At 49.3% G+C, this 14,186-nt stretch overlaps 1 protein-coding gene across 1 annotated transcript; it reads right to left on the minus strand.

Annotated features, from left to right (window-relative positions):
* Positions 1 to 2,010: 2,010 nt before the first annotated feature.
* On the minus strand, positions 2,011 to 14,125 carry CCDC43 (coiled-coil domain containing 43). The gene is made up of 5 exons (XM_083808771.1): positions 13,803 to 14,125; positions 8,154 to 8,241; positions 5,996 to 6,131; positions 5,249 to 5,307; positions 2,011 to 3,519 (listed from the first exon to the last, which is right to left on the minus strand). The coding sequence occupies exons 1-5, from the start codon at positions 13,992 to 13,994 to the stop codon at positions 3,332 to 3,334; spliced, it is 663 nt and encodes a 220-aa protein (XP_083664897.1). The 5' UTR covers positions 13,995 to 14,125; the 3' UTR covers positions 2,011 to 3,331.
* Between the last annotated feature and the right edge of the window lie 61 nt (positions 14,126 to 14,186).

Here is a 14,186-nt window from a genome sequence, read left to right on the forward strand (position 1 = left end):
AGGACAAAGTACATCTTGATACCACAAGTCACTGCGTTAAGATTTGTTAAGTTTAACATAGGACATGTTGATGTTAAAAACAGTACTGTACTGAATGTAGTCTGTCTGGTAGGAAATAAATTAGCTTTTGTTGAAGAGCATTTGTGCTATGTTTTTCTTCATAGCGTCAGTTCCTAAAACATTCTCCATTAATGGCGATTGTAATTTTCAGTTAGTTATTGAAATAAGAGTTACCAAGCAGTGGTAATACTGAAATTACTCTCTTGATGCTAATAGAGGAAATGACTGCAACTTCAGACAAACTAAGGCAAAATTAGTGCAGTGAATCCAAAGTGGTGTATATATATTTTTTTCCTGTATTTTCTTAGTTGCAAGCTCTGTACTGTCAGACAAAGCTTGTGCAATAATTTCAGTATCCGCAATAGAAATCTCAGGAGTGTGTCTGGAGTTCTCCTATTCTAAATTTCTGGGTTTCGATGCCAGGACAAGGAAAGTAAAGTAACAATTTTTTAGATTAGGAACTTCCTAAACAGGGACCCATGGGTCTGCAGTAATGCACTTCTGAATATTAGCCTAACATCAGTGATCAGCTGTCTGAATCAACACCAAAATTTATTGACATTTGGTAATAGCTTTGCGGCTTAAAGGATGACCTGTAACATCACAAGCTGGGAAGCATTAACTGCTGAAATGGGCTAATGGCCAAGGCAGAACTTCAGTTCCTCACGTCCCGTCGGCTGACACGTCTGTGTGCGCACACGACTTCACCGTGCTCTTGGTTTTCCAGCTCCGAATGCTGGTCAGCTGCCGTGGTGAGGTGCCGCTGGCTGGCGGGGGGCTCTGGCGCTGTGGCCCTGGAGTTCCTGCTGGGTGTGTGAGGCTGGGCGCCTCCCTTGGTGCTGCTTCCCTGACAGCAAAAGGTGCCTTGCTTAAATCTAGGCCCTTCGCTGTGGGCACAGGAGGGGCTTTAACTGTAGGTGCTCCTGGGCGTGCTGCCAGGAGTACTGTCCTGACCCCCCAGCCAGACATCGCACGTTTACACCAATACCCTGTGGCTGCAGTGCAAACGATGCCAGCAGAGGTGAGCCACCCATCTGCGAGAGGTTGCTGCTGTGGTGTGCTTGGGAGCAGTCTCCTCCGAAAGCCATACAACCGGCTATTTCATGCGTATGATTTCATGTGCATGTGTTTTGATGGGTGACGTGCCGCTCAGTTTTTTGTTCTTTGAAAGGCCGGACTAAGCCAGTGACAAGTAGGGTAACATGGGCTGTTTTCGCTTGACCTTTCTAAGCAAAGGTCTCCAAAAAAAAAAAAAAAAAAGACGTAGCAGGCTCTGGTGTACCAGCAGCTATACAGATGGGCAGCTCCAGGCCTCAGCTTTCTGTCCACATCTAAGTAAAGGTTCAGTAGCAAGTTGCAGAGTTTGTCTTGCCCGGTTTTGGAACATGAGAAAAGGGACTTGTACCACCTGCAGGCTGCTGCCAGACCAGCTGAGGTGCAAGTGGAAGCATTAACACACACACTGAACCGACAGCTGCCCAAAACCTTCCTGTGGGAAGAGCTCCAGGACCAAGGAAAAAGCGAGAACCAGCCAGCAATGCTGGGGTCAGAGCACCCCATTCCCCCACTAACCCCCCCCCCATCCCACTGCAGCGCTGCACACTGGTGGCAGCTGCAGGAAAACGATGACCCTGCAGCGGGGCTCCACTGCAGCGCTTGAGGCTGGGAGAACCCGGCCCTGAGGCAGCGCTGCTCCTGTACAACCCAGCCAGGCTGCAGGAGAGGAGAAGGGAGGCACTACAGCCGTGGGCAGAGAGCTGCGAATGAGAAGAACAGCACCGTGACAGCAACAGATCAGCCCTCTGAAACACTGCTGTTGGGCAAGAGGAAGAGAGGTTGCAGGACCTGGCATAAACCCGCCAGAGAGCAGGCCCCACGCCACTGCACCGCACCCCTGGTCGCCCCAGTCGCTGACCCCGGCGCTCACAAAGACGCAGAGACGAGCTCAGCTTCTTGGCCAGCCGGCTTTATTATTCAAGTCCAAAGATAAAGCAGTTAGATACTCACACTTGCAAAATAGTTAAATAGGATGCATTACCCTTTAATCAGACTGGTGCTGAAAGCAGGAGATAGGGACAGTTACCACCGACAGGTCAGGAGCTGCCTGTTGCCAAAAGCAAACCTTGCAAGTGAACGCAGTGGCCAGAACACGAAGCAGCACAGGGGTGAGGCACGCCGCTTCCGCGCCCCTGGAAGCACTGCAGGTCTTCCTGCACACACCAATGAGTGTACAGGAGGTGGTGTCCTCCTTACCAGAGGCAGGTGACCCTGTCACGAAGGCGGCTGGAAATGGCAGGTAACGAGCCCTTATGGGGCAAGAGAAGCCTTCAACCCCTACACACAGCTCCTGAGCGAAGCTGGACCCGGGGAGTGTGACCTGCTGGTAAAGCCAGCGCATCCAAATCGCTTACAGCCGCAGCTGCTCAGCGCTGTGCCTGCATTAAAGCATTTGCCCTGGCAGCTATTGTAGAAATAACAGTCGATGTTCACCCACATGAAACATCGGGGAGCACCATTTTCCAGCTACCAGCATTAAATCTCAGAACAGCACAAGGACTTGACCCATTAGCTACTGCTCTAGCTGATACTCAGATCACTGTGGCATTTCCCTTACCAAGAGCCTGTGGGTGAAGCAGTCTCATAGCTGGAACTCATATATATTTCATACGATTTCCTTTCTCTTGCTGCAGAACAGCACTTGCCCTTGCTGAGGTCAGATCCAAACCCTGCTCCCTCAGCCAGAATGAAGACATAGCATTGTTCTTGGCAGCATAAATAAACGTATTTGCAAATACATTTTTCAGGCTAGTGTAAATTCACATTCACCCTGTAGCAGCATGTCCTTAATTACATGTCAGAAAGGGGCTTTGCTCTGTTCTCAAGTCATACAATGCTGATGCTGCAAATCCTAGGCCAGCACGAGGATGCAGCCAGTTTGGAAGCCCTTTCCTACATCTCATTTTGCTTTGCTTTAAGTAGTTAGAAGTAAAATTGATCAATTTGAAACACAGACAATCACTTCACCGTTCTTTGGTACAGACATTGGCCACAATAACCGACTGGGACACTTGACACCACAAGCACATGGCACAATTTGAGTTTAAGAGGTGCTTGAAATTTCTTTTTTGCTAGGTTAAAAAAAAAAAAAAAAGAGGAAATGCTTCCAGAGAACCAGTCACCAGCCACGTGCCCAGAATTTCTGCAGCTTTTTAAACACACACCATATTCTTAATTGATTTTATCCCTTGAGAGTCCAACTAGAAAACCCCAGCTATCGCTTCCGCTCTCCTTTTTGTGTCCTTTTCTTCTCCTTTTCCTTCCGCTCCTGCTTGGCTAGCTTATCCTTCTCTCGCTGGAGTTTATCTTGCTCTTTTTTCTTCTGGAACTCATCTCGCAGCAGCTCCCGTTCCAGCTTGCGGGCATTCAAGACATCCTCCACGTTGGTGTTTCGGAACAGCGCTGGTAGCGAGTTAAGGGCAAACAACATGCTCTGTCTGAACATGCACAGTTCGTCTTTTCAGCGGTATTTTGGGGCTGTAAACCAGACACCGTTTTTAGCACATGGGTTGCTTTGTTTTACCTCCCCCTTCACCTAGAGCCGCACCTCCCATCCCGAGGGACGGCGGTCAGGGCCGAGGGGTGCCTGCTGTCACAGCGCAGCCCCGCGGCACAGGAAAAGGCAGCGGCTGCATCAGCTCTGTTCTGCTTCGCCCCCAGTTCCTGTGCTCTCCTGCTTCTTGCTGATGGCTGCACCTTGCAGAATCCCTGCCTTGTTGGGAGCAGGGCAGAGTTCTGCCTTGGTAAGCTCAGCCTTGATTCACCTAAGGCAGATCTCAGCTGCTCATTTCTCACCCAAGGGCTCTGCAGAGAAAAGAAACCCTGCACGCCAGCAGCCAGCAACTCTACAGAAAGTGCTGTGCAAAGAAAAGGAACATTTCTGACTCCCAGTTCTGCTTTCTCACCAAGCAGGTAAGGAATCTGGGAATGCAAAGTGAGGAATGGAAAAACGAAAAGGAAACTCTGCTTGTTTTTCCAAACAGAAAAGTCACGTAGCTTAAATCTGTGCTTCCTAGAAAATGGAAAAATCAAGTTCTTTCCTAGAAAATTCAAGTTCAAAACCAAGCCTGCAGGTTCTTTAGACTGATTTGGAAAAAAAAAAAAAAAAAAGTGAAACCTCTACAAACCAGAAGTAGAAAAATAATGCATTTCATAAAGCTTCCTTGAGTGGCTTCGCTACAGCTGTATTTATGTGTATGTTTATACATGTATGTGTGCACATATAGCTGTGTCCACTGTGATTACAGCTGACATCCCAGGCACAGAGCTGTCAGCCAGCAGGTGCAACACATCCCGCTAGCTCTGTAACCGTCAAGCCAAAGGAAATGGCACCGCACGGACAGACCCATGCAGCGCAGCTCTACCCGTCCTGCTCGCCATGGAGGAAGGCTGCAGACACGGGCACAGATGAGACGCCGAGGACTGCCACAGCCTCAGGTCCTCTCTCCTGCAGGAACTAATGGTAAGCCCTTTGGGAACAGCATTTGAAAGAGCAAGCGGGCGTCTCCTTTTCTGTCTCTTCCTCCTAACTATCAGCAATTTAGGGACAAGAATAATTTAAATATTTCACATTTTAATTCTGTGCTGTGATAAAACCTGCTTCCACCTTAAACTTACCAGCTGGTGAGTTCAAGGAATGTCCCAAATTACTGCGTTGAGAAAAATATGAGATAGTTTGGCCCTTGTTCACCAAGGAAGTTCAACTGCACCATGCCCTTAGGCATTTCTCAGTAGTCTTGTTTCTATTTCACTTTTATTAGTTCCTGATATGATCTGCCTATCTGGACACCACTTAGCATTAAACTAATGTTGGGAGAATTATCTTTATCAGTAGCACGTTCTGTGAAGCTTCAGAGAGGACAGGAGAGAAAAGGAAGGGATAAAGGAGAGAAAAGAAAATGACAGGATCAGTCTTAGCTGTGCACACAAGGCAGTGGGGGGAGAGCAGAAAAGCAGATAACCTTTAACTTCATTACGAGCGAGGTGAGGTCACATGAAAAAAAATAATCACCAGCTTAAATGGTGGCCTAAAGAAACAGTGAGCATCAACATTGATTAAAAAAGGACAAGAAACTCACACAGATGCTGCCTTCCTTCCAAAAAGCCCAAGTCATTGAGAATCAAAGGATACATTTCTCTGATCCAATATTTACTGCTGTCCCAACAGATCCATCCTGTTCATCGTCGCCAGTGAGAGAGTTAAGGAAATACGGACATCAGTAACAAACTTGTGCCTCTATACAGTCACACTCAGGTCAAAATACATCAAATAGCAATTTTACCAAGCCAGGAGGAAGAAGCTAAAAACTAATGTTGATGATCAAGGACAAGACAAGCATAAAGCCCGACGTTTAACTCCCCTCCACTGCTCAAATGCCAGGTAAGATCCGCTCTTATTTAACTTTCTCTTCAAGGAAGAACTTGTTCTTCAGCACTACAAAGAGCTAACTTGAAGCTCTCCCACTCTACCTATACTCTCTCTGAAGAGGATCTTTTCAGCAGATTTCTTGCCAGAAAGCCAGAGAGAAATTCAATACATTACCTACCATGCACATGCTGGGAGCAGCTTCACCCATCTTCTGCAACGCACCTAGAGTGGACAAACCTTACCCAGCCAAGCCGTGTTGGTGGGAGTGTGAAAATGGTGGAGAACCACACTCAAAGTGTCTGTACACATGGCACTCCACAAACTAAGAGATTCCATGCTTTTCCCCTTGGAAGCTACTTCACTAGGAAAAAAGAAGACTGACAAGTTCCTCCAATTCTTCCACTAGACACTGCAAAGCTAGAAAGGCATTTCAGGAGATTTTTTTTTTTTTTTTTAAATAAGCATCATCCTTCCAGGCACTTCATCTTGACTGGGTCAGGAAAAGGATATTCCTCCTCATCCGTCACGTTGGCATACTGGGCCAGGAGGGCAGCTTTCCTTTGCTTCTCTTCCTGGGAGATCTCCTTTGGCTTCACGACAATCTTGGCCTGCTTCTCCATCATGCTGGCAATGGCTTGGATCTCATCTGGCAAGAAGAGTCAGAGCATCAGTCAGTCCCTGCAGATGCAGGCCACCAAGACCCAGCTGCTCCCTCCTGCACCTCCCGCCTGTGCCTCCGCAGGCCCCCAAAGGCCTCGTCCTGCCACCGGGGCCAAGCACGCCGCCCTCCTGCTGCTGACCTAAAGGCAAAGCCACCTGGCCGAGGCGATGGGAGCAGCGGCTCCTCGTGGCAAGGAGGAGCTCACCTGAGCACGCAGCACTGCCCAGGCGCTGTTCTCCCCGGAGTAAGGGAAGCTTCACGATTCAACTCTTAAATCAATAAAACCATTAGCTGGTGAAAATCCATTTCACCCCAAACTGCATTCTCTTCTGGTGAAAAGAGGCTAAGTATGTTTATTTAGCTATGTAGTTAAAATCATGTTATATAGAAATTCTGAAAAAAAAAGTTACTAATCAGTTCAATACTCTTTTTTCACCTAGGAAAATGAACGGTTGATTAACTTTTTAATATCACGGTGTCCATTATTTAAAATGGTATTTATTTTTGGCATTTGTTTGTTTGTTAATAACTTACAATTTTATTTCCGATGTAGAAAGGCTGCTACACACTGCCAGCTTCACAAGGCCAGGCTTCCATACGGGTTAGCTTTTGTGCTCAATTTAAAAGCTGGAAGATACACTCCAGGTTTTTAATTTCACACACTTCATTCTTCCACAAGAGCTAACACCTCATATGTATTTTGCTACCTTCTTTTTGTGACAGGTAAGAAAATCCCTGGTTTACTGTGAGGAACCAATGGTACGAGCTGCAGGAGTCCAGCAGCAACTTCAGTAATTCCACTCACTTGTCCACAAAAGAGGGATTTGTTTTTCTAATACAAAAAATAACAGAATATTTTCCTGTCCTCTGCAAAGGATAGGCCAAGGACAGAGTACTTCCATGAATTTTCAGGGAAAGACACTTGACTGCGGTGTGCTTCAGCAGTTAAGTGAAACCCCAAGATTTAGAGGAGAGAAGCGCTGCTTAAACGCAGCCCTCATGACAAGGGCTCACTGGGGAGAGCTATTTCTAGAACAACATCAGAGATAATGTTCCGTCTGCACCAGAACTGACAAAAAAAAAATGCAAAGCAACCAAAAAAACAGATTTAGCCCAAAGGGATGTTACACTGTCACCTACGCAGGCCGGCAGGTAGGTCCGTGCAGTTGGAAGACCCCTAACTGAACCATGCAGTGTGCTTAAACCTGCAAAACCTTTCAGTGTGACTTCCTTGTGCTCCAGAGCTCTGCTCAGTGACCAGAATATGCCTCCCCCAGCCAACAAGAACAAGAGGTCTTCACTCCAGAGCCAGCAGCTGAAGACAAGGGATGGACTCAGAGAGGGCAGAAAGGAGCAGCGGGACTATACGCATTATTGGGAAAGTAGCAGCATTAGTACAGCAGCAGCCCGACAGAGCTTCCCCCCTGCAAGCGTTCAGGGAAAAAAAAAAAGGACAGTTTTAAGAGAAGATTTTGAAAGAGGAAAATAAGGATGCTTTCCTGATGCCTGCTGGGGTGAGCAGCAGCACAAGGGGCTGCACAGCTCTCCACAGGTGCAGCTGTAGTAGTGTAAAACTACTCACTTCCCAAATGAGCACAAACTGAAGCAGCATATGCATTTTATACCATAACTGCACCTACCGTCAGAGCCCTAGCTGCCATCACTACATCATTCGCATTTAACGGAGATTAAGCCCTTGTTTTTTTTGCAAAAGGAAATTTAAAAAATCCTGCAGAAAAACAAACAACTTTTTCCTCTGCAGGATTCTGAGCCCAAAGAGCAGCAGAATGCTAGTGACAGCCAGAAGTGAAACTGCTCAACCTCATTTTGTGTTTCAAGACAAAACAGTAAATAAGCAGCCATGGCAATGAGAAGTGAGCCAGATCTGCACACATATTAGCAGCACTGGTTTTAGCTCCTAACAGGACAGACACACAGTTCTCATCTTAGTAAAGCCCTGCAAAGTACTCATACCACGTGGAAAGACACACGGAGCAGCGACACTACCTTCTTTTTTCTCTTTGGCGTCAACAATCTGAGATTCAGACCACTTCTCGACTACTTCCCTGCATACATCGTTTAAGAGATCTTCTTCCTAGTGAGGGGAAAAGAGACTCAGTCTTGGAGCAAAGTTGGTCTGCTTTAAACAAGCACGAATCAGATATAAGTAGTACCAGCTGCAAAGAACCTGAACACCCGGCAATAAGCTCAAGTGATACAGCTTTTCACATGGACCCTACTCAATAAACGCACGCGTAGGACTTCTGTTAACCCAGGGCAGCAGGACAAGGCAAGTCACGAGATGCACTCACTTGTTGACACAGCTCAGGGCGAGAGCTACGCACGGCTACCCAAGCACAAGCACCACGCCGGGAGATGCCGCACCATCACCGCGCGTTGCTTTTCCACCAGGTACGGCCCTCACAAACGCTGGTCTCACAGCTGCAGGCTCACTAGGCACAACAGCCCTACCATCACCGAAGAAAGGCGAGCAGGCTGCCGTAACTCTAGCCAGCTACTGAGCAGCATCGTATCTCCTCCTGAGCCAGGCTGCAGAGAAGCTAGTCAAAGACCACCTCCTCACCGACACTAATGAACGAGACTGGAGACAAGATGGGTTGGAACGGAACCCACTCTGGTGGTATTGATAGACAATATCCTCCCACCAGCAACTAAAGGACTGATATTGGCAGTCCCTTGACCTGCCTGGAGCATTAAACATGACAGAGAGGCGACAGTGGAATGCACTTGGTCATTGCAAAGGAAAACCTGAAGCCGTGGGGAGAAAGGAAGCACGCCCGAGCAGCAGCAGGGAGCTATTCCCACCACCAGGTCCTTCACACGCTGCTCCGCCACCACTGACGCTCTCCCCACTGTCCACCTGTGGCTTCTCAGGGGTCTCGCCAGCAGCGTAACACAAGCACCAGCAGCAGACACACCGCTCCAGCTCCAGCCAGGAGAGCTTGACTGGGAACATGTACCTGTACAGCAGGCGGAAGGTTTCAAGGTTTTGGTTTTTTTTTTTTTTTTTTTCTTTTGCTAATTAACACTAAATCACCCAACAGCAAATCTGCCCACAGCTTAGGAAAAAACAGCTGCTGAGGGTTTGAGGGGCTTGAGAAGGGTTAATACCAAACGGAAACTAGCTGGCCAGGACACAGGCAGCTGGGACTGAGCCATTCCCTCCCTGGTACCTTGGCAGGGCTGCTGAGCACATCGCAGGCGTTAACGTCCAGCTAAGTCCAGGCCTGCAGCTTCTTGCAGTCTTCCTACCCTCCTTCGGAAGCAGCGCTACATTTAGACAGGGTCAAATTAGGCACCAAAGCAGTGGTGGCTTCTTCCTAGACTACTTCTACCACCCATGACCACTGCTTACCCTGCCTATGCCAAAAGCTAGTTCTAAATACTTGCAGAAAGCTTGATAACCTCTGCCTAGAAAAGAATATCTTATAAAGGTGCATAATAACCTGGCCTCAGCTGTCCCTTTCCCCATCTTCCCCAGCTTGGCATGCAGTAACTGGCATTTGAAAGCCAACACACGAAACCCCTGCACACAGGCTTCCCGCCAAACAGGTAACAAGTTCACAGTTCTCATCTCGAAAACTTGGGCAACAGGTACCTAAAAAACACCTCCAAGTTCCAGGACAGTCGCTGAAAACATTACTCATCCAGCAGAGCAAAGCTCACCTGCGTGGGGGACAGCAAAGAAGCTGAGTTTTCCACAGCCATGGGACAGACAATCTACAGAAACACATAAATCTCTTTACCTTTTGCTGCAATACTAATAAAGAGTAACTCAGAGTGAAGTCCTCCCACCCTTGGTCTACAACAGCTAAGCAAAAAATTCTGCACGTAACAGAGATGGCAGGAGAGCACCACGCAGTAATACCGTTACACAAATCTGCTGAGCACCGAGATCACGAGCACAGCACAGGAACAAGGAACAAAGACCCTGGCTTAGGGAGGAGATGCTACAAGAAGTATGCAGGATACTTGGGGCTGTGAGGCTGAGGTGATGTGCAAACACAGAAATAGCAGAAGGATGAAGGGTTTGTGATTCACACCAACATTTTAAGTAGACAACTTGCCTTGAGTAAATCCAGAGGATGGGATGATGCCCAATCTGCTAAGATCAAGCGTAAGAACCTACAGACCCCATTCACATTGGGAGATTCTGCTCTGAGATCCTCACAGGCACACATGCCAGATGAGCAGACCGCACCAAGGATGATGTGCGTAGAAACACAATGTGACAGTCTCCAGTCCTCAGAGAAAAAAACAGAGTCGTGAAAAGATAACAAGCATCAACAAGGTTCAAAGACATGAAGGATTTGAAGCGCTAGAAACATTCACAGTAAGAGGATCCTCCGTGATGGATGGGCTACCCCAAGCACTGGGAACACGAGTCCACTGAAATCAAGGCTGGCAAAATGGACAGCAGCTTTATATTAAAGCAGGAAAGAAGGATGGGAAAGATATATTCCCCATCTGCCTGCTTTCAGTGTGCAGGAAGATGAAAATCAGGTAAGTGATGACAAAGGAATAGCAGTAAGTAGGAAGGAAAACGAAGTGCAGAAGACTAATAATGATGGCAGATACCTGTGCCTTCTAAAGAGGATTTGAGCAATAAGAGCAACCCAACTATTTGTATACCAGCATAGCCTACATGGGGAGAAGAACACAAAGATGAGCCATTTCAGATATCCCTGAAACATGATGAAGAAATAACTCAGCCTCAGAGCTGGAGCATCTTCATATTCCAAAAGGAAGAAATGAAAGACCAAGATGACAGCGTGCAAATGGACATGAATGGAGCAACAGAAAAGAAACATGATGGGACAGCCCAGCTGAAACCTTTACAGAAGGAAGCAGAGAGAAGTTCTGCCACATAGTGCAGGGCGTTTGCTATTATAACCCTTCTGTCTTACTGCAGTCTGGATAAAGACCTCTACCAGCACCGATTTCTGGGTCTGTGGGAGACTCACCTCCCATGTATACAGCTGAAGAACAAATGCTACTGGTACTGGTGGAGCTCAGATAGCTGTGGACATAACATATTTCATCTAATATTCTCTAAACAAGAAATTATGTTATCTTAGAGGTCAGTAAATACAGAGGAAAAAATAACTATGGAAGATATACATGGACTGAGTGATCCAGAGTCTGTTTGGCATAAGGAGGAGAACAGAACAGAAACAGAAATTGATCTGAAACGAGCAAGTTTGAATAAACTCAGAGAACTAATGTATGAGAGACCGAGGAACCCGAACATGAGGTGCAGAGGCTGCTCGAGATGTATTTTAGTGATGACTGTCAAAAACAAATGAAGAGACAACCTGGAATTTGTACACAGAACAGAGAGAAAACAATTGTAAAGAAAGGCCCCAAATTAACCAAATGAAAGAGTGTCTCAAAAATCAATAAAGAAATAAGCATGGATTCTAACAAATAAAGAAAAGACGCACTGACTAGAAGAAATAAAAAGAATGTCACAGGGTTCAAGAGGCAAAAATACATTTTACAAGAGAAGTAGATAATCAAACTGACCTGGAACTTGCACATGAAGCATAAGTCAATTGCAAGAGAGTCAACCCTGACTCAACAGAGAAAACAGAAGAAATGGGATTGTCATGAATGAAAGGCAGCCTAGAACTAGATGCACATGAAAACCGCACACTAGTCTTCAAAAACCGCACTGGTGACGGTGCAAGAGAAGGGTACCTCAGCAATAAAGAGAAAACAGGAAATATCAGAGCATACTGCAGCCAGCTGCAGGGCAAAGGAAGGGCAACGAACTATGTACCTCCGAGGTTCAGAAAGAGCACGCAGACCGAAACACAAGGCCCACCCCAGCTGCAAGTCTGCAACCAGCACGGTCAGGCTTCAGACACAGGCTCTGCCTTTGGCGATGAGAAGAAGCAGTCTGGTGATTACAGGCAAGGCAATTAACCTCAGCTACAGACAAGGCTTTAGAACAGCATTTCCAAAGACATTTCACTCTGCCCCTAGCTCCAGAGGAGTTAGTGTTTGCTCCTCCTATTAGTCTAGGCACATGGCTACGCTGACATTGTTAAACTTCTTTTAGAAACTCATGGCTGGTGCCCCACCAGGGTGGGGAAGTGATAACAGAACATAGTAAAGAGCCACACTGGATTTTAGGAAAACTGATTTAAAATAGCATGCAGCCAGCTAACAGCGGGAATTAAGGTTACCCATGTTAACAAAAAGAGCTAACCCCTTTGGGTTTTATGCTCTTACACAGACAGTCTGGGAGGAAACCAGTGACAGCACCTGAGCAGACCGGTACTTAATACAAGCATGCACTTACTACTGAACACTTTATACTACTGAATATCCATTTATGCAAAGTCCTGAAACACAGCTGATATAAAAGTCTTGCAGCCCCCAAAAGAGCTGACCATTGGGAAGAAACTCTTGTGAACTCTCCTAACGCTTTCCTGGCAGAGCAGGCAGGCACTGCCCATCACTGGAGGCTCCAGGCTCCGGCCAGGTGAGGCTGGCAGCACCTTCAGTCTCTCCCAGTCACTAACTCCAGCTCCAGTTGGATCCCAGGGACTGATTCCTGTACGACCGTGCTGTACTGGGAGAAACGAGACCTGTTTAAGGAACGATAACCGCTTAGCACAGCTGTTGCATAGCTGCCGAGAGGGTCTGCTGTTGAACACCACCTCCAAAGCCATGCCCTGCGCCCCTGGGAGCCGCCAGCTCGCAGCCCGAGCCTCGCACCCTCTGCTCCCCGGCAAGCTGCCGGGCCCCGCAGGAGCTGCAGCTCCTGGCCAGCCTTGGAGCTGGCACCACGGTGTGAAGGAGGTACGGAATATCTGAGTTGGAAGGGCCATAGAATCACAAAAGCATTAGGTTGGAAAATGCCTCCAAGACCATCTGGTCCAACCATGCCCCTACCACCAATGTCACCCACTAACCCATGTCCCCAAGCACCACGTCCAACATTTCCTTGAACACCCCACGGGACGGTGACTCCACCACCTCCATGGGCAACCCGTCCCAGTGCCTGATTGCTCTGAGAAGAAATGTCTTCTCATTTCCAACCTAAACCTCCCCTGGTGCAACTTGAGGCTGCTCCCTCTAGTCCCATCGCTAGCTATCTGCCAGGTGCCACCAGGATCATGAAGCCCAACTCCTGGCTCCGCACAGCGCTACCTAAAAATCAGACTGCACATCTGAGACCCTTGTCCAAACACCTGACCTCCGGCAGGCTCGGTGCCGTGACCACGTCCCATGGGAGCCTGTCCCAGCGCCCGACCACCTCTGGGTGCAGAACCTTTCCCTAGCACCACCCCGACCTTCCCCTGTCCCAGCTCCGTGCCGTCCCCTCGGGTCCCGTCGCTGTCCCCCGGCAGAGCTCAGCGCCTGCCCCTCCGCTCCCCGCGTGAGGAGGCTGAAAGCCGCCACGAGGCCTCCCCAAGCCCGGAACCCCCCCAACCCTCCCCTCACGTTTCGCCCTCGGGACCCTTCCCCGCGCCGCAGACCGCCGGCCTCCCGCTGCGGCACCGGAGCCGCGCTCGGCCCCGCGCTCGGCCCGCCCCGGCCGCCCGCCGCCCACGGAGCCCGGCCCGGGCTCCCCAACCTGGTGGGGGGGTGCCCCGGGCCCTCCCCTCGGTCCCCGGCCCTCACCAGGCAGGCGGCCAGCACCCCGCGCAGCGCCTCCAGCCGCTCCTCGTCGCCCTCCTCCTCGCGGAGCAGCCCCGCGATGTAGGCGCCGTACACGGCGCGGTCGAGCCCCAGCGCCTCCAGCCGCGCCGCCAGCCACGGCTCGAACCCGCCGCCGCCGCCCCCCGCCGCCGCCGCCGCGCTGGGCGCCGCCATTTCGCAGCGCCGCCGCTACCGGCTGCGCGTGCGCGAGGGGCCACGCGGGGCTGCACCGGGACCGGCACCGGGACCGCACCGGGACCGCACCGGGACCGGCACCGGGCTGGGCTGAGCCTTGCAGCACGGGATCCCGGCCCGCGCCCCCTTTCCCAGCACCGAGCCCCGCCGCCGCCGCTGCCGCCGCCGCTC

Source organism: Anser anser (genome assembly GCF_964211835.1).
Source record: "Anser anser genome assembly, chromosome: 23".
Lineage (NCBI taxonomy): Eukaryota > Metazoa > Chordata > Aves > Anseriformes > Anatidae > Anser > Anser anser.